General features: G+C 39.3%; 1 protein-coding gene across 3 annotated transcripts in view; it reads left to right on the top strand.

The window, feature by feature from the left end:
* The window catches only part of AK5 (adenylate kinase 5), a 261,105-nt gene that overhangs the window by 56,192 nt on the left and 184,759 nt on the right, over nt 1-20,154 (top strand). For all 3 annotated transcript variants that reach the window (XM_019413870.2, XM_019413869.2, XM_019413868.2), the window contains exon 6: nt 7,539-7,730. In XM_019413870.2, coding sequence (XP_019269415.1) covers nt 7,539-7,730 — 192 coding nt within the window. The remainder of the gene's footprint in view (nt 1-7,538; nt 7,731-20,154) is intronic.

Below are 20,154 nucleotides of genomic sequence, written 5' to 3'. Positions count from 1 at the left end.
ACTTTGCTTCCTGGTTTCTGACAGTGTGATCTGAATTACGGAGTGTAGGCCTTCTGACATATCTTCATAAAGAATAGGCCAGTCAAAAGTACTGATAGTTAGGAACAGGGAGTATTTTTTTTTTAAGTTTATTTATTTATTCCTAGAGAGAAAGAGAGAATCCCAAGCGGGCTCCACACTGTCAGCCCAGAGCCCAACGCGGAACTCAATCTCATGAACTGTGTATGAAATCATAACCTGAGCCAAAATCAAGAGTGAGATGCTTAACCAACTAAGCCACCCAGGCACCCCAGGAACAGGGAGTATAAAGCAAGCTCACTGGGCAGTTTGACTTGGTGAATATGTCTTTGCTTATCAAAGGCAGGCACAAGTCCTTTTTAACAGAGTAATCATTTAGGTAAGGGACTTTAAGTCAATGGACAGAGGAAGATTCACATGTGTATATAATTATAGGGAAAAAATTGATTTAGTTGATTCATTAGGAGAAATACTATCAACAATTGAGAAGCTTACTTTCATGTAGACAAAGGTAGTATCTGAGTTTTTGTTCTCAAAGATTAATTTATTCACTCATTCATTGAATCAGCAACTATATTTTGAGAACCTAGGGCAAATAAAAGTATGCCAAAGATCCACTTTGTTTGGTGATACTTTTCAACATTTCACAAGTGAATTTTATGAAAACTTTCTAGGACTTCACATCTTTTGGAATAGAGTGGTGTTTGCTTCTATTTGGGGGAAAAAAACATAAACAATTCAAATATTTTTTCCTTAAAAATGGGCTACTGTTGGGGCGCGTGGGTGGCTCAGTCAGTTAAGTGTCTAAATTCGGCTCAGGTAATGATCTCACAGTTCGTGAGTTCGAGCCCCACATTGGGCTCTCTGCTGACAGCTCAGAGCCTGGAGCCTGCTTCAGATTCTATGTCTCCCTCTCTCTCTGCCCCTCCCTGCTCACACGTGGGTGCCTAACCGACTGAGCCACCCAGATGCCCCTAAAATTGTTTTTTTTAAGTCTTTTAATTAAAAAAATGCAATTTTATTCAAAGTTGAAAAAGTCTTACGTAAATTTCAAAGTGTCTCTAATATTTCAGAACCTAAGAGTAAAAGACAAAATACAATGGTGATTACATATATGAGTCTATCCATTACTTAATTGTGTTATGTAGGGAGAAGCACTTACACTGTAGTCTGAAACAAAACACAAAATATATTAAAGTAAACCATTTCATTTGTTTAAATGCAGAATACAAGAATTTCAAGACAAAATGCAAGAATTTAAAAAGCCAAGAAGTTTTTCTCTGCATTTAATATTGAGCTAGTAATTCAGGATTTTTCCATATTTTCATATACATCATGACCAAACCAAGCATAATACAATATTTTATTTGTCAAAATTGTCTTCTTCCTAATATAATTTATTTAAAGTAAATTTAAAAGAATGTCATTTTTTATGTTGAGTGAGGCCAAATATTACCAACGATTTTATTAAACAAAAATTTTCCCATATAATATTTGATAAAATAAAGGTTTTAACTTCAGATAATCTCTTTGTCATATATCACACCAAAATTATAAAGTGATTTTCTAAATTATTAAGACTTTTCAAAAGCTATTTAGCAGTTATTTTTTTTAATTAAGAAATAACTAAGCTACAAAGATAGAGAGTCTTGTACTTTACAGTTGAGGAAACTGAGGCTCAGAGAAAATGAACCATTTGCTCAAAGGACAAAAATTAATAGATGGCAGATTCTGGATTCATATTCAGGATGATCTGATTCTAAAATTCATGCTCCTAATCACTTATGCTAATGTGTGGCTTACACAACGACAGTGGGAACTGAAAGAAGGGGAGTCTGAGTGGTATTTCAAAGACCAAATCCATAGGTAGTGCTGATAGCTTGGAGACATGAAAGTTTTGATGAGTAAGGTTAGAAATGATACTAAGTCTCCTAAGAGATTTAGGGAAGTAGTGTTGCTACTATAAAAAATACCATAAAAATAAAATTAATTAATTAATTAATTAATTGAATAATTAAATAAGCAAGCAGGATAGGAATTTCATTTACGGAAAAAGATGCTGAGATTGATTTTGGCCTTTCTAAACCACAAATAACATTAAGACTTACAGGTAGAAGGGTGCCTGGGTGGCTCAGTCGTTGAATATTTGACTCTTGATTTCAGTTCACGTCATGATTCCAGGGTCGTGGGATCCATCCCCACATTGGGCTCCAAACTGAGTGTGGAGCATGCTGGGGATTCTCTCTCTCTCTCTCTCTCTCTCTCTCTTTCTCTTTCTGCCCTTCTCCCCTGTTTGCTCACTCTCTCTCTCCCTAAAATAATAATAAAAAATCTTAAAAAAAATACCTACCCCCCCACCCAAAAAAAGATGACTTACAGGTAGAGCCATCATACAAAGCATTTGAAAATACAGGACTTGAAAATACAGCCACCGCCTGGGTGGCTCAGTCGGTTAAGTGTCTGACTTGGGTTCAGGTCATGATTTCACGGTCCATGAGTTTGAGACCCGCATCGGGCTCTGTGCTGACAGCTCAGAGCCTGGAGGCTGTTTCAGATTCTGTGTCTCCCTCTCTCTCTGCCCCTCCCCTGTTCATGCTCTGTCTCTCTCTGTCTCAAAAATAAATAAACGTTAAAAAAAAATTAAAAAAAAAAAAGAAAATACAGGACTTGGATTCTGTTGAAAGTCAGTGCTGAAAATGTAGATTCAGGATCCATCCACTAAGGGTAGTAGTTGAAAAGTGCAGTAAAAGAGAACTAAGAGAATGAGAAGAGAATGAGGACCTGGAGACATGACCTAAAAACATGATCTAAGCCTCAAGGAAGGTGCCCACTCGTGGGCTTAAGGAGGAAAAAATGTGAGCAAAGAAAATAAATAAACAAATAAATAAATAGCAAAAAATTAAAAGAAAACCGGGACAACCTACACGCATGAAAGCCAAGAGATAATAAACATGGCTAAAATTTACTGAGCACTTACCATGTGCTGTGTATTTCACATACATTATCTTACTTAATCTTTATAGTAACTCAGCAAGGTAGGTCTGTGTATCTTTATTGATAGATCAAGGCACAGAGGATTTACAAAATTAAACCATATGCCTATCACTCAGTTGGCAAGTCCTAGGGCAAAAACTGGAGTGCATTTTTCCAGCCTCCAGAGTCCATTTTCCAACCAGTGGTCTCTAAAGTGTACACGGCAAACCACTGTGGTGTGGGGAAAAAATGTTAGAATTACAATTATTATATCTCATTCTTTTTAAATTGCATTTCTTGTGTATATTTTGTAACATATATCCTATATTAGTATGGTAATATATGCATATTTTATATTTATTGGAGTATATGCCCAAATAATATACTAATGTAAGGAGACAAAAATAATTGGAATCATTTCTTTAAACCACTATGCAAAACTGCCATTTTGTCTTGTCACATCCTCAACAAGAAACTATATTCATTTTCTATGGCCATGTTGTCTTTTAAATGCAGTACTGGTTGTACTTGAGTTAACAAGAATCGTTTGTTTCATAGGTTGTTTTCAAGTCATTTGTTGATATTTTCAGAAACTTGTGAAGGCTTTGGGGTTATTTGGTTCTTAGTAATAGTAGAAGAAACACAGGCCTTCTACCAGACAGACCTGGGTTCAAATATCAGCTTTGACCTTACTGACCTTGTGACCTCAGACAAGTACCTCATTTCTCAGAGCCTCAGTTTGTTTATCTTAAACTGGAGATAATATTAACCTTGCAGATTATTGCAAAGTTTAGCAATATCATAAGAAAATAACTTAGCATTGGGCATTGCATACAGCCAATACTTCTAAAAGGACAGCAAGTAACATTAATAGGAGCGGTACTTAATTACTGTAGACAATATCTGTAGCCCAGTAGTCATGTCCCCTCTAAAATTGGGGATTTTACAATATATCTTTGGCAAAGTTATGCCTATATTGCTCTTTTTTTCTGTTCAATGTTTTTATTTAGTTTTGAGACAGAGAGAGACAGAGCATGAGCAGGGGAGGGGCAGAGAAAAGAGAGACACAGAATCTGAAGCAGGCTCCAGGCTCTGAGCTGTCAGCACAGGCCTGATGTGGGGCTCGAACTCATGGACTGTGAGATCATGACCTGAGCTGAAGTCTGATGCTTAACCAACTGAGCCACCCAGGCGCCCCATTGCCTATATTGCTCTTAATTCAACCTAGAAACTTGTTTCAACATAGACAAGTATTTAGAAGTAGACAAGTAGTCTAGAAAAGTATTTTCCAGAAATATGGAAGCCACTGCAAATAGCTCTGTGGATTGGGGAATGCCATTTATATGAACTACAGGCATATCTGAAAGATGTGGGTTTAGGTCCAGACCACTGCAGTAAAGTGAGTATTACAATGAAGCAGGTCAGATTAAATTTTTGTTTTCCTGGATATAAGAGTTATGTTTACACAAGACTGTAGTCTACTGAGTGCGCGTAGCATAATGCCTAAAAAACCAGTGTACCTACCTTAATTTAAAAATACTTTTTGGGGGCACCTGGGTGGCTCAGTCAGTTAAGCATCCAATTTTGGCTCAGGTCATGATCTCACAGCTTGTGAGTTTGATCCTTGCGTCGGGCTCTGTGCTGACAGCTCAGAGCCTGGAGCCTGCTTCAGATTCTGTGTCTTCCTCTCTATCTGCCCCTCCGCCCCCTCTATCTCTATGTCTCTCTCTCTCTCTCTCTCAAAAATAAATAACCATTAAAAAAATTTAAATACTTTATTGCTTAAAAAAAAAAGTCAAGCCATCATCTGAGCTTTTAGCAAGTTGTACTTGTTTTGCTGGTGGGTGATTTTGCCTCGATACTGATGGCTGCTGGCTGACCAGGGTGGTAGTTGCTGAAGGCTGAGGTGGCTGCGACCATTTCTTAAAATAAGACAACAGTGAAGTTTGCCACTTCACTGACTCTTCCTTTCACAAACAATTTCTTGTAGCATGTGATGCTGTTTGATAGCATTTTACCCACAGTAGAACTTCTTCCAGAATTGGAGTCGATCTTCTCGAACTCTGCCACTGCCTCAGCTAAGTTTGTGTAACATTCTAAATCCTCTGTTGCCATTTCAACAATCTTCACAGCATCCTCACCAGGAGTAGGCTCCATCTCATGAAACCACTTTCTTTGCTCATCCATAAGCAGGTCCTCATCCGTTAAAATCTGATAGGAGATGGCAGCCATTCAGTTGCATCTTCAGGCTCCACTTCTAGTTCTAGGTCTCTAGTTCTTTCCACCACATCTGCAGTTTACTGCCTCCACCAAAGTTGGAACCCCCTCGAAGTCACTCATGAGGGTTGGGATCAACTTCTTCCAAACTCCTGTTAATGTTTAATATTTTGACCTCTTCCCATGAATCATGAATGTTCTTAATGGCATCTAGAATGGTGACTCCTTTGCAAAAGGTTTTCAATGTACTTTGCCCAGATCCATCAGAAGAATCACTAGCTATGGCAGCTATAGCCTTACAAAATGTATTTCTTAAGTAATAAGACTTTTTGAAAATTGAAATTACTCCTTGATCCATAGGCTACAGAATGGATGTTGTGTTAATAGGTATGAGAACAACATTAATTCCATTGTCCATTTCCATTAGAGCTTTTGGGTGACCAGGTGTATTGCAATATTTTGAAAGGAATCTTTTTTTCTGAGCAGTAGGTCTCAAGAGTATGCTTAAAATACTCAGTAAACCATGTTTTGAAGAGATGTGCCATCATCCAGGCTTTGTTGTTCCATTGATAGAGCACAGGCAGAGTAGATTTAGCATAAATCTTAAGGGACCTAGAATTTTCAGAATGGTAAATGAGCATTGTCTTCAACTTAAAGTTACCAGGTACATTAACTCCTAACAACCAAGTCAGCCCGTCCTTTGAGGCTTTGAAGCCAGGCATTGACTTCTCTCTAGCTGAGGAAGTCCTAGATGGCATCATCTTCAAGGACATAACTGTTTTGTCTACAGTGAAAATATGTTATTTAGTGTAAGCTACTTACGTTAATTATCTTACCTAGATAACTTGCTGCAGCTTCTATATCAGCACTTGCTGCTTCACCTTGCACTTTTACGTTATGGAGAAGCCTTCTTTCCTTAAACCTCATGAACCCACCTCTGCTAGCTTCAGACTTTTATTCTGCCAGCTTCTTCATTTCTTTCAGCCTTTACAGAGTTGAAGAGAGTTAGGGCCTTGCTCGGGATTAGGCTTTGGCTGAAGGGAGTGTTGTAGCTGGTTTGATCTTCTATCCATAACTTTCTCCATGTCAGCAATAAGGCTGTTTCACTTTCTTATCATTTATGTGTTCACTGGAGTAGCAGTTTTAATTTCCTTCCTTTGCATTTACAACTTGGCTAACTAGTGCGAGAGGCCTCTTAGCCTATCTCAGCTTTTGACATGACTCCCTAACTAAGCTCTATTATTTCTAGCTTTCACTTGAACACTTAGAGGCCATTATATGGTTGTTAATGGCTTAATTTCAGCATTGTTGTGTCTCAGGGAATAAGGAGGCCCAAGAAGATGGAGAAAGACAAGGGAGTGGCCAGTGGGTAGAGCAGTCTGAACACACACAACATTTATTGATCAAGTTTGCCATCTTATATGGGTGTGGTTCGTGGCACCCCAAAACAATTACAATAGCCTGAGAAACTTAACAGAAACCCATGGGGGAGGGGAAGGAAAAAAAAAAGAGGTTAGAGTGGGAGAGAGCCAAAGCATAAGAGACTCTTAAAAACTGAGAACAGGGGCGCCTGGGTGGCGCAGTTGGTTAAGCGTCCGACTTCAGCCAGGTCACTATCTCGCGGTCTGTGAGTTCGAGCCCTGCGTCAGGCTCTGGGCTGATGGCTCAGAGCCTGGAGCCTGTTTCCGATTCTGTGTCTCCCTCTCTCTCTGCCCCTCCCCCGTTCATGCTCTGTCTCTCTCTGTCCCAAAAATAAATAAAAAACGTTGAAAAAAAAATAAAAATAAAATAAAAAAAATAAAAAATAAAAAAAAACTGAGAACAAACTGAGGGTTGATGGGTGGGGTGATGGGAGGGGGGAGGGGGGGTGATGGGTATTGAGGAGGGCACCTTTTGGGATGAGCACTGGGTGTTGTATGGAAACCAATTTGGCAATAAATTCCATATATTGAAAAAAAAACCAATTACAATAGTAACATCAAATATCACTGTTCACAGATCACCATAGCAAATAGAGTAATAATGACAAAGTTTCACATGTTGCAAGAATTACCAAAATATGACACGGAACCATGAAGTGAGCACATCTGTTGGAAAAATGGCGTCAATAGACTTGTTAGACAAAAGGTTGCTAATAATCAATAAAGCAAAGTACAACAAAACAACGTATGCCTTTATAATAACCATGGCTCCTCCTGCTCTTGTATAGAGCAGTAGCCCTACTGGCAGAGACATAGAGGGCCAAAGATGGCCTCAACAGAATGCCACTGCCCTCACTTGCATTGGTTGGTGTGTTGAATGCTTGTCTACTTGTTTGATGCTCTTTGCAGATCTGTACTCCCGACTTGGTGGTATTCCTGGCTTGTGCCAATCAGAGGCTCAAAGAGAGATTACTGAAGCGTGCAGAGCAACAGGGGCGGCCAGATGACAATCTGAAAGCTACCCAAAGGAGACTAATGAACTTCAAGCAGAACGCTGCTCCATTGATTAAATACTTCCAGGAAAAGGGGCTCATCATGACAGTAAGTTAGCTATACTTTTACATACATGACCACTACAGGAATGATCTTTCAGATGTCTAATTAACCTGTTCTCATTTAGAAATCCTCTTTACCTTAAAAAAGTGGCTTTTCTTGGGTCCCGATCCAATGGGAAAAAAAAATCAGTGTTTTTTACCTGATTTGCCTTTTTAAGTCATAATGATGAAACTGCTTTCACTTTAGTTTGATTTTACAAAAAAAAAAAGATAAATTTTAACCTTATTTAAAGTTCTTTAGCTCCCAAATAAAAAAGTATTTCTAAATAATTGGATAATTTTAATGTTTATTTATTTCTGAGAGAGAAAGACAGAGCATGAGTGGGGAAGGGGCAGAGAGAGAGAGGGAGGCACAGAATCTGAAACAGGCTCCGAGCCATCAGCAGAGAGCCTGACGTGGGGCTCAAACCTGGAAACGGTGAGATCATGACCTGAGCTGAAGTTGGTCGCCCAACTGACTGAGCCACCCAGGCACCCCTCGTTTGGATAATTTTAAGTAGTACTTTCCCAACTTCTCCACTGTTGTGTCTTTGGAAACCCGATAAAACTGATAGAGTTAAAAACACATACCTGACATAGTGTTATATTAGACTTAAATTGTAAGTTAGGCTTTATTACAATGTACCACATAAGGAAATGAGATTCCAATGGCACAAAAATTTTCCTAAGTGTTTGACTTGCTCAAAGAAGTAATGCTGTCTCAAAATGGAAGGCATTGATCTTTTTGCTCCATTAACAATGTTAATATTAATATTTTCATAATTAGTTTTTCTGTGGTTGATGATACTCAGTGTACCAATGAAAAGACTGAATCATTACTTAATACAGTCATTAGAATACAGTAAGTTAGAGGTGAAGATTCAGCCAAATTGTGATCTCATAACATCGGAGACGTAAGTATTAAAATAGAAGAAACAAAGAGAATCATTGGGCATCTGAAGAAAACATTTTTATGGGAAGAAGACACTAACATCAGTGCAGCTCCATTGTAGCTGGATGGTAGCAAAATCGCAGAACTCTTCCTCCAGCCCTTGGGTCCTTCTCATCAGACCAGAGATTCTTGTCTAGTGGGGTTACAAGGCCCGGTAGACAATCTGATGAAAATGATGCATTTCTGTCTTAATAAAATGCACAAAAGATTTTTTTTTTTTTTACAAATTTTAGGTAAGTCTACTGAAGCTCATCCACAGAGCTCCTATGACTTAACAATTCCTGAGTTAAAAAAATCTCTTTATTAGACTAAGATGTCCTTAGATCTGAGACAGTCACGACACTTGAATAAAATCTATTTGCGTCTTTATAGCACTGTAAAGAAAATTTTTTAGGATTTGCTTTTGAGTCAAAACTGTCATGTCAGAGAATTGTAAATCTGATCTGAAAATTGTTCACAGTGCCAGAGTTCATTTTATGGTCTAAAAGAGACATTAATAGGAAAGATTCGAGAAAATCAGGGTGGATGTTTCTCTGGTTATTTTTTGTTGGGATTGTTCCTTGTTTCTCTTGTAAATTACCAATGCTGACTTCTGCCTGTGTCATGAAAAAAGTAATTTACCCTACAGACCAAACCCCCAGCTGCAAAGTGCAGAGCCGGGGTTTTAATTGATGTTTGCAGGGCTTAAAGGTATTACCAGAGTGTCTCTGATTACTCCCTGCTTGTCACGTTCGTCATCACAAGCAAAGCAGATTTCCCAAATGAATGCAGAGTGGGGATTGTTAATTTACTAATATTTTGCATGGAGGTGAAACGCCATTGCCTCTAATTGAGGGAGTCAATAACAATGTGGATGACAGCCTGTAACCTCACTGCTAAAATCAAATAAGCATTAAGATAAACGCCTCTAATTACTGGGACAGTTGCCTCAGAAAGTCACCTTTTGAAAAGTGGTGAACACAAACACAGGCTAAGCTCTGGGGAATAGAATTTGAAAATTTAGTCTGACAAAGGAGCAAGTACTGCATCCTGAATCACATGTCCTCCTTCAGAATGCGGATCATAGTTCGGTTTTGGAATTACGGCATATTTGGTAGCATTTCTGCTTTTAAAGATGAGTCAAGAAATAAAAAGGGTCATCTTTATTAATCACAAGCATATCAAGATTTTAATTAAAAAACTGGGAGTTAATAGGTCAAACCAAATGTTTCCTTTTCTCTGTAGTTTTTTTCTGTTTCTTCGACCTTCCTGTCCTAATTTATTCATTTAGTAAGTATTTATTGAGAACCATTGGGTGCGAGACACTCTGCTAAATAAGCAAAAAGTAAGGATCTTTACTTTATTCCCTGACATATTGCAAATTCCTAGAACAGTACCTGCCTGGTACATACTGTGCTCCCACTAAATGAGCAGAGCTGAATGATTATTTGTTAATTAACTTAGTTTCATAGGAATCAACACTAACATTTAAATACAAGTACACTTATCCCTAAACTGCCAGTGCATAGCTATTGGTTAATTATCACCACCTTCCCTAACATCACTGCACAGGGTGGTGGGAAAGAAATCTAAACAGCACAAACCCTCAGCAGATTTGGCAATTGACCTAAACATAAGAAAGGCAATGAAGATACTTGATAATAGTTTACCCAACCAAATCCATTCTCCTAAAATTACTAAGTTGAAAATTCTGTCATTGCTTCTCAATACTTGAGGTTGATGAATTTGTAAATAGGTAACATGGTGAAGCTGTATTTCCTTTAAATACCATCGCTTTTTGTATCCTATTTAAATAGTCATTCTCATGTAACCAAAAGGCTCATTAATTCCTATTTGTTGGGTTTAGTAACTGAGACAGAATATAGCAAGGAGATTAGGGCACCTGGGTGACTCAGTTAGTTGAGCATCCTACTCTTGATTTCAGTTCAAGTCATGATCTCACAGTTCCTGAGATCAAGTCCTGCATCTAGCTCTGTGCTGATGGCACCAGGCTTGCTTGGGATTCTCTGTCCCTCTCTCTCTACCCCTCCCCAGCTCATGCCCCTCTCTCTCAAAATAAATAAATAAATAAATAAAAATAAAAAGAATATAGTCAAGGAGAAGTTTTCTTTTTTTAATATAATTTATTGACAAATTGGTTTCCATACAATACCCAGTGCTCATCACAACAAGTGCCCTCCTCAATGCAGATCACCCACTTTCCCCTCTCCCCCACCCCCATCAACCTTCAGTTTGTTCTCAGTATCCAAGAGTCTCTCATGGTTTGCCTCCCTCCCTCTCTGTACCTTCCACCACCCTCCCCTCCCCCATGACCTTCTGTTAAGTTTCTCAAGATCCACCTATGAGTGAAACATATGGTATCTGTCTTTCTCTGACTGACTTATTTCACTTAGCATAATACCTTCCAGTTCCATCCATGTTGCTGCAAATGGCCAGATTTCATTCTTTCTCATTGTCAAGTAGTATTCCATTGTATATATAAACAACATCTTCCTTATCCATTCGTCAGTTGATGGACATTTAGGCTTTTAAGGAGAAGTTTTCAAAAGTTAACAAGAAAGGCTATGGAGGTATTCTGGAAGATACTTGGGTGACAATGGTGTATGTGTGTGTTGGGTATACATCCCTCTGAATTGTTTTAAATTCACTTCTTAAAAAAATTAAGTAGACAGTGCCTTCTAGAATGAAACCTGATACTGATAGAATCTCAGTGTGAAGAGCCTAGAGGATACATGAGAAATATCCACTTGGAGTTGAATATAGGGCAGCTTATAAGGAATCACACTGTCTGGGCAACAAGCGTTTATGGAATCCTACTGTGTGCAGAGCTGGCAAGGCCAAGCTGCCCTAGAAAAGGTACTGTTGCTTCATTTAGGAGAGGAGCATCTTCATGGATGGTAGTCCCCATTTCCAGAACTAAATTAAAATGTGAATCAGATTACTTTTATTATTGTGGGCTCTAAAACCTAAAATACATGTTATGACACCAGTTTCGTTCTCTGATCTTTTGTATAGAAAGGAAAATAAAAGCACTGAGAGATAAAGCTATTTGCTCACAAAGTGCAACGCACATAGAGCAAAGCAGCATCCAGTGTTCTGGGAGTGAATCAGGATGCTTCCTAAACAACCTCACAACAGCGTTGGGGCTGGGACAAGAGGATACCAAATCTGTAGCTGATTCTGGTGTTCTGTCTCAGTAACAAGCAAGCACCAACTCACAACCTCTCCACACCCAGAGCTTGCTCAGTGTCAGTGCTGTTCATACTCTGCAGACAGAGCAAACCAAATGACTCAGTGAAAGCAGCTCCTTTCAAAGTGGGAAATTGATGCCAATTATACGGCAAACCCATCGTCAATGCCTGATGATAAGAGCACTCACACCAGTAAAGGCAGTATTCTCATTGTGATGTTTCATGAAGGCATTTACAGGAAAAATGAGGATGAACTTAAACAATGAACATGCTTCCTTCTCCAAAAGAATGTAAAATATTTTTCTATTGATGATATTATTTCAGACATGCGTGAAATAAAGTCCCAAAAGCCCCAACGCATGACCTTCCAATCATCTTAAGTAGGGCCTTATATGAACTAAATGGTGTAGATAAAATCAAGATAATATCCAACTGAACACATCTGAAAGAGTCACATGAAGGAAGCCTCAGTTCCAAGCACTTTGACAGACAAGTCTATCTAAGAATACTTTAGTTAAGGCCTGTGCTGTTTTCTATGGGACTGGCTTTCATCACAGCTTGTTTTTATTTGTAATTTTTTTCAAAGTAAAATGAAACTAAGAGATAGTTGGTAGCTGAATGTCATATCATACTAACAGCTTCATATAAACTCTTCTCTCAGCCCTACAGTTCATGACCGGAAAATGTACAATACACAATCTACATTTCTAGCTAGTCGTGTTTCCAAGAGACACTGATCAGAAAAGTAATTTTGACAATAGTGTCAGAAATAGTGTCAGCAAACATTCCACACTTCTAGAACTAGGTCTTAATTTACTTTAATATGTTATACTGAGACTTATTGGGAACATGAGTAAGAAAATCATATTTTTGGTAAAATTATTGAACTAAATTTTTTTCATATTTAAGACCAAACTAGTTGGTCTTCCATTGATCTTAAACATTGATTGAGGCAAAGAATTGATCAATATCTTTAAAGAGGGATGGCAGTGTAAATTAAGTGACTGAAGGGGATGAAGAGGAAGAAGAAGGAGGAGGAGGAGAAGGAGAAAGAAAGAGAAGAAGGAGAAAGGGGGAAAGAAAGAGAAAGAGAAGAAAGAGGAGGAGGAAGAGGAGACAAGAAAAGAAAAAGGACAGGCATGAAAAACTTGCCAGTCAGGAAAATACAGAAGAAAAAAAAAAATTATGAGTAATGTTATCTTAAAAACCAATAGCTAATAATTTCTGAGTACTAAATATATGTTGGGTACTATTCGAAGTGCTTCACATGTTTTAGGTCATGAATCTTCACTAAATCTCCATCAGACAGGTACAGGCACATCTCATTTTATTGCATTTCACAGATATCTGTGTTTCCTACAGATTGGAGGTTTGTGGCAACCCTGCCTCAAGCAAATATATCAGTGCCATTTTTCCAACAGCATTTGCTTACTTTGTGTCTCTGTGTCACATATTGGTGATTCTTGCAATATTTTGAACGTTATTATTTGTAATGGTGATCTGTGATCAATGATTACAACTCACTAAAAGCTCATGCAATGGATAACATTTTTTAGCAGTATTTTTTAAGTTTTTATTTTTATTTGTTTTATTTATTTCATGCATGCATGATGGGGAAGGGGCAGAGAGAGGGAGAGAGAGAGTCCCAAGCAGGCTCCTCGCTGACAGTGCAATCCCACAAACCAGGAGATCCTGACCTGAGCCGAAATTGAGAGTCAGACTAACCAACTGAGCCACCCAGGCACCCCAGCAATAGAGTATTTTTACTTGAGGTATGTAGATTATTTTTTAGACATAATGTTATTGCACACTTAGACTACCGTTAGTGGAAACATAACTTTTATATGCACTGGGAAACGAAAATATTCATCTGACTGGTTTGACTTCAACAGTTGCTTGATTGTGGGAGTCTGGAATCAAAGCTGCACTATCTCTGAGGCATGCCTGTATTATTGTCACCTCTATTTTGTAAATGAGAAAACTGAAGCTCCTGAAAGCGTAGCCAGCCCAGGATCCCACAAGAGCAGTGGAGCCTTAGCCCAGACCTAGGATGCTGACGCCAGAGGAAGCATTTGTGATTGCTGTATTGTCCCTTTGTTAAACCTTGACACTCACATGTTCTAGGTAGTGAAGAGAGAGCCCACTGCTGCTTTCTCCAGGCATTTATTGTTCGATAAGCACCTCTGTTCAGCTGTAATCTCTTCATTTCTGTTTCTCAGAAAAGAGTAAGTAAGAAAAGTCACTCTGATGGTGCGTTATATGGAGTGGTTTTTAAAAAGTAATTTTACTGGGTAATAGATGTCAAATAGTTAAGATAATTCATAAAAGTGATTCATATGAGCACATGTACAAGAAAGAAATGTTACCATTAATGGCCAGTTGTGGGGCCTTGTATTTTTATCTCCACTATACGTTATCTTCTTCCCTTGCTGACTTCTACAAATCAAATGTAAATCCATGGCTGCAGGTAAAACCTTGTCCTTATCTACTGAGAATCTTATAATTCATCTTATCTATTATGACTGCTCTTTTATAGTCATCCATTCAAACGTTTTTATCGAGGGCCTATTGCATGTCAGACGATAGCACTTTCCCTTGTACAAGGGCCCACAAGGCACTGTAGGGAATCCAAAGGTGATGTAGAAATAAATGTGCCTGCGTGGAGTTTGTATGCAGGCAGTGATGTAAACATAAATAACTTGAGAACAGCACAGGAAGGAGTGCCACCCACAGAGGTATAATAAGCCAGGAGGAGTCAGGGACAAGGGAGTGACTTCCTCCTGGAAAGATTAGGAAAAACTTTACTAGAAACATAGACCCTTGAGGGGCAGGTAAGAGTTGGAACCCAGAAATGGGAAGGAAGTACATTATAAGTGGATGTAAGCAGACAAAGGCATGTAGGGTATATATAATGGATTTGTGAGAATTAGAAGGGTGTCAGGGACATATGCTCAGATCAAACTGGAAAAGGCAATGCAGTGCTAGGCTAAGGGGGAAAGGCTATTTGATGAGCAGGGTGAGCGTTAAAGGCTCCGAGTCAGGGAATGACCTAACCTAATAAGAAGTATAAGCTGGTAGTTGTGTGCAAAACACTGAATGGAGGAAGCATCTGGAAGGGATTTGACAAAGGCCTAGGGCTGGGATGGTGACCGCGTGTGACACAAGGTTTTACTGCTCATTGATCCACAACCATCTGGAGCTGACTGCAAACATGGGAGTAACTGAAAAAGTGCTTGAAGAAAATTAGCATGCATAAATCACTGGGAATAAGATGTAACATAAATTGCACCGATGTAACTATTTTGATTTCCCATTTGGGTAGCATTCATGGCAGAGTTGAAAGGAAACAGGATAGCAAAGGGAAAGGTACATATTAAGGACTGTGGTTAACTAAAACACTGAAGTGATCTTAAAATCCAAGCAAAGAGACAGCAGGGTCAATTGAATCATCAGTTAGTCTTTCCACAAATAATTGTTTCAAAATAATTCAGAGTGGAATAACTTAATGAATTAAGTAAAAATTACAAATATATTTGGGATCATTTATCTTCATGGCAGACAACCCTATAAGATGTCTGCCATTTATAAGATCTTTTTTTTTTAATTTTTTTTTTTTTTTTTTCAATTTATTTTTGGGACAGAGAGAGACAGAGCATGAACGGGGGAGGGGCAGAGAGAGAGGGAGACACAGAATCGGAAACAGGCTCCAGGCTCCGAGCCATCAGCCCAGAGCCTGACGCGGGGCTCGAACTCACGGACCGCGAGATCGTGACCTGGCTGAAGTCGGACGCTTAACCGACTGCGCCACCCAGGCGCCCCTTTTAATTTTTTTTTTTAACGTTTATTTATTTTTGAGACACAGAGAGACAGAGCATGAATGGGGGAGGGTCAGAGAGAGGGAGACACAGAATCTGAAACAGGCTCCAGGCTCTGAGCTGTCAGCACAAAGCCTGACGCGGGGCTCAAACTCACGGACCGTGAGATCATGACCTGAGCCGAAGTCGGCCACTTAACCGACTGAGCCACCCAGGTGCCCCTATAAGATCTTATAAAGACATAGGACCATTAAAGCACTGCACAGTAACCGGTTATCATCAAAAAGTTTATATGTGTTAGGGATGTGTGTGATTACAAGAAATGAAATGGCTAAATAGCTGTGGCCTAAACAAACAGCTTTATTTGACATGAATAAAAATAAGTAGAGATGGATGATCCAGGGGTAGTACAGTGACTTAATGGTGTCATCAAGGAACCGCACTCCTGTCTTTCGGTTCCACCCTCTTTAATGTATTTCCTCATTGCAACAAAATGGCTGCTGCTGACCTAGTCACCAAATCTACATTCCAAATAGGACAAAGGGTTTAGTGCAAGGGCTGGACAGCTTCCTCTGGTATACTTCATTAGAAAAGAAAAGCTTTCCCATAAACCCCTCTCCCTCTCTCGCTGACTTGTATTTAAGTGTCATGGCTCAGAACGGGATCACATGTTTTCCGTTGCCTTCAAGGGAAGCTGAGAAATTAATTATTTAAATTTCCAGCCTCTGATATAGAGGAAAGCAAAGGAAAAAGGAATAAGAACAAATATTGAGGGGCACCTGGGTGGCTCAGTCGGTTAAGTGTCCGACTTCAGCTCAGGTCACGATCTCGCGGTCCTTGAGTTCAAGCCCTGCATCGGGCTCTGGGCTGATGGCTCAGACACTGGAGCCTGCTTCCGATTCTGTGTCTCCCTCTGTCTCTGCCCCTCCCCTGTTCATGCTCTGTTTCTCTCTGTCTCAAAAATAAATAAAGGTCAAAAAAAATTTAAAAAAAAAACCAAATATTGAGTAAGCCAACTACAATAACCACTACAAGGTAAAAAGTACATAAATAAATAAAAAATAATTCAGTTTTCTCTGTTTAACAAGATATAGGGACTGAGGAGAGTCTGAGTGTCCTTGCACCAAATTAAGAAAAAAAAAAAAGGATATGGGGAAATACATTTCCTAGTCATTCTGTTCAAAATAGTTAAAATAGAAAATGTCTTTGCTTAATATTAATGGCTACTTTTCAGTAAGTGTTTTTAACTTTCCAGGATCTCCATTCACTCTATATCTAATTCTCACAACAGCCCTTAAAGTTTGATGAAGGAAACAGGCTTAGAGAGGTTCGGGAACACACTGTAAATGCTGGAGCCAGTAAATAAGGGACCTGAGGTTTGAAATAGGTTCTGTCTCACAGAATCCACTCAGTCAATAACAAGGGATTGAGCGAGACTTGTATCTAAGCAAGGAGTCAAACCCCTCTCAAAATAGAGAACTTATTGATAATGTCATATTAATGTGAACTACAAGATATTCTTGACTGAGAAATTGAATTCTAGGAGAAAGAAAGAAGGACTAACATAGCATATTAAGTGCTATGCCCGCTGCTTTACAAATATTTACCTCTTTTAATCACTCAACCCTGTGAGGTAGGTATTAAAGTGCTGTATATGTGGCAGGTGTTTTACCTAAATTATCTCATTTCAGGTAAGGACAGGAGTTTGCTGTCCCTTTGCAGATAAATCCTAACCCACACAGCCTGACTCGCTTCACCCACTCTGTGTCTCACTAGGACACTGCTCTTCTGTCTTCCCTGCTTCACCCTTCAGACTCCGTTCATGCTACTGCATGTTTTCTTCTCTGTGACTGGCTCCCTCATCTATCATTCTGCCAGTCACCTCGCCAGCTTCTGGATGGCTCTTACCCAGGCACACCCCAAGCATGGTGCTGCATCTCATTTACCCAGACCTAGCAGGTGGGTTGGAGACAGATACACAGACAGGCCCTTGTTCTGAAGGAGCCCATGTAGAGGGGAGGAGAGGAGATAAACAAGTGGCCTCAATGTACAAAGGGCCACAAGATGGAGTAAGTTCCCTCTGCCTTCTCCATGGTAAATCTGTGGGACTGGATGAACTTAAAGCTCTCTGGGACAATCCATGGAGATTACTTCATGCATTCAAAACATAACCAGGGGGCGCCTGGGTAGCTCAGTCAGTTGAGTGTCCAACTTTGGCTTAGGTCATGATCTTGCGGTTTGTGACTTCAAGCCCTGTGTCTGTGCTGACAGCTCAGAGCCTAGAGCCTGCTTCAGATTCTGCGTCTCCCTCTCTCTCTGCCCCTCCCCCACTCATGCTTTGTCTCTGTCTCTCTCTCTCTCAAAAATAAATAACATTTTAAAAATTAAAAACAACAACAACAACAACAACAAAAAGTAATCAGACATTTGAGATTACTGAAAGAAGAGTCCTAACCATTTCCAAGTTCAGGACTAGAAATTGGAATAGGTGGACAGAAAAGACTGAATCGGGCGGCGGAACAGCCAGGAAAGGAGTGGGGAAATAAAAAGGAATTGGATCATAACCATCCTAATTTCTTGCTGAGTCCCACCTCCCAAATTTAGGAATTTAATTAAGCACAGTATAAAATAAGCTTAAGAATACATTTATTGGGGCGCCAGAGCACCTCATGGTTCATGAGATCAAGCTCCACGTGGGGCTCTGCACTGACAGCCTGGAACCTGCTTGGGATTCTCTCTTTCCCTCTCTCTGCCCCTCCCTGGCTTGCTTGCATGCATGCACGCACTCATTCTCTCTCTTTTTTTCTCTCTCTCTCAAAATAAACTTTAAAAAGTAAATAAATAAAAAGATGTCTGCAGGTGTCTGGTTGGCTCACTCAGTTAAGCCTCCAACTCATGATTTTGGCTCAGGTCATGATCTCATGGTTTGTGAGATGGAGCTCCACCTTGGGCTCTGTGCTGAGCTTGGAGCCTGCTTGGGATATTCTCTCTCTCTCTCTCTCTCTCTCTCTCTGCCTGCCCCTCCCCACTCACACACACACTCTCTCTTTCCCTCTCTCTCTCAAAATAAATAAATAAACATTTAAAAAGAAATAAAAATAAAAGGATGTCTGGAGAAAAGAAGTCTGGATGTGTGTAAATTGTAGCATGATGTAGGTTATTTTCAATAACCAAGTTATTGGGGACTATGCAGTCAGAACAGTGCCAGATACATAGAGAGGACTTGAAAATATTTGTTTAATTAATGCATAGATTAATGAGTTGAACTGAATAAATTCATTCTAGTAAGTTGAGTGTGAATAAGACTTGTTTAAACTTCATGTATTTGGGTTGAAAAAGTACTTTTCAGGAGTGTTTTAAACTCAGGTTTTCAAAAATTCATGCCTTCCCCTGTGGTCTGGCCTCTAACCAGTGCCAATTCACAGGTTGTTTGAAGGTGTCAGCAGCCATGAGAGATTTCTCAGAAAATACCACAAAGTGCACTTCAAACTGTTTCTACAATTGCTGTCAAATTCAGGAGCAAGAAAGAAGAAGAGAAACAATGGATTTTTTTTTTTGTAAAGAATCTTGTTTTTTACCTGAGAATTTTATCTAAAAACATCAAGATTGTTGTGTAATGTGAGATGTTATTTCTTCTTTATCCTGAAACTTGTGCTTAAAAATCTGAATACAGACACCACCATCACTTGACATATACTTGATAATGCTTATTTTTAGCTTTTCTACCAAGGCTTCAGAGTTCATATGTTCATGACAAACTAATTCTGACCCAAGTCCAAAAAGGTGACTTGGTTCTTACAAATGAATTCAGCAGTAACTCCAGGAAAATCCTGACTCAGATCTTAAAGCCTCAGATGAAGTGCTCTTGGCTCTGTTAGCAATATTGGCTGACTACAGCTTACTTGTGGTTGCCCATTCATCTCATCAATTCAATCCGAATTCCTAAAGCACTGAAACTTGGTATTGACAGTATCGATTCATTAATTTTCTAAAATTGTGTGGGTAGACAATTCCATAATGGCACTGCTCTTCTGTATATTCTGTGAAATGATAGTTCTACTTAAAAATTTGAGGAGGGGCACCTGGGTGGCGCCTCCATTGAGCGTCTGACTTCGGCTCAGGTCATGATTTCACAGTTTGTGGGTTCCAGCCCCACGTCGGGCTCTGTGCTGATACCTCGGAGCCTGGAGCTTGCTTCTGATTCTGTGTCTCCCTCTCTCTCTGCCCCTCCCCTGCTCACGCTCTGTCTTTCTCTCTCTCTGTCAAAAATAAATAAACATGAAGAAAAAAAATTTTTTAATAAAATAAAATTAAATTAAATTAAATTAAATTAAAATAAAATTTGAATAGAAGAAACATGGGAAGCTTCACTTGGCTCAAATGATCTTCAGACAGCATTCTCTTCAGCTTAGGGCTGATACTCAAGCTTTCTTTTTTCCAAGTATAATTAACATACAGCGTTATATTAGCTGT

The sequence above is a fragment of the Panthera pardus genome, unplaced genomic scaffold, assembly GCF_024362965.1.
Source record: "Panthera pardus isolate Hobbes unplaced genomic scaffold, ASM2436296v1 HiC_scaffold_11, whole genome shotgun sequence".
In the NCBI taxonomy this organism is placed as follows: domain Eukaryota; kingdom Metazoa; phylum Chordata; class Mammalia; order Carnivora; family Felidae; genus Panthera; species Panthera pardus.
This window is presented reverse-complemented; position numbering and strand designations above follow the sequence as displayed.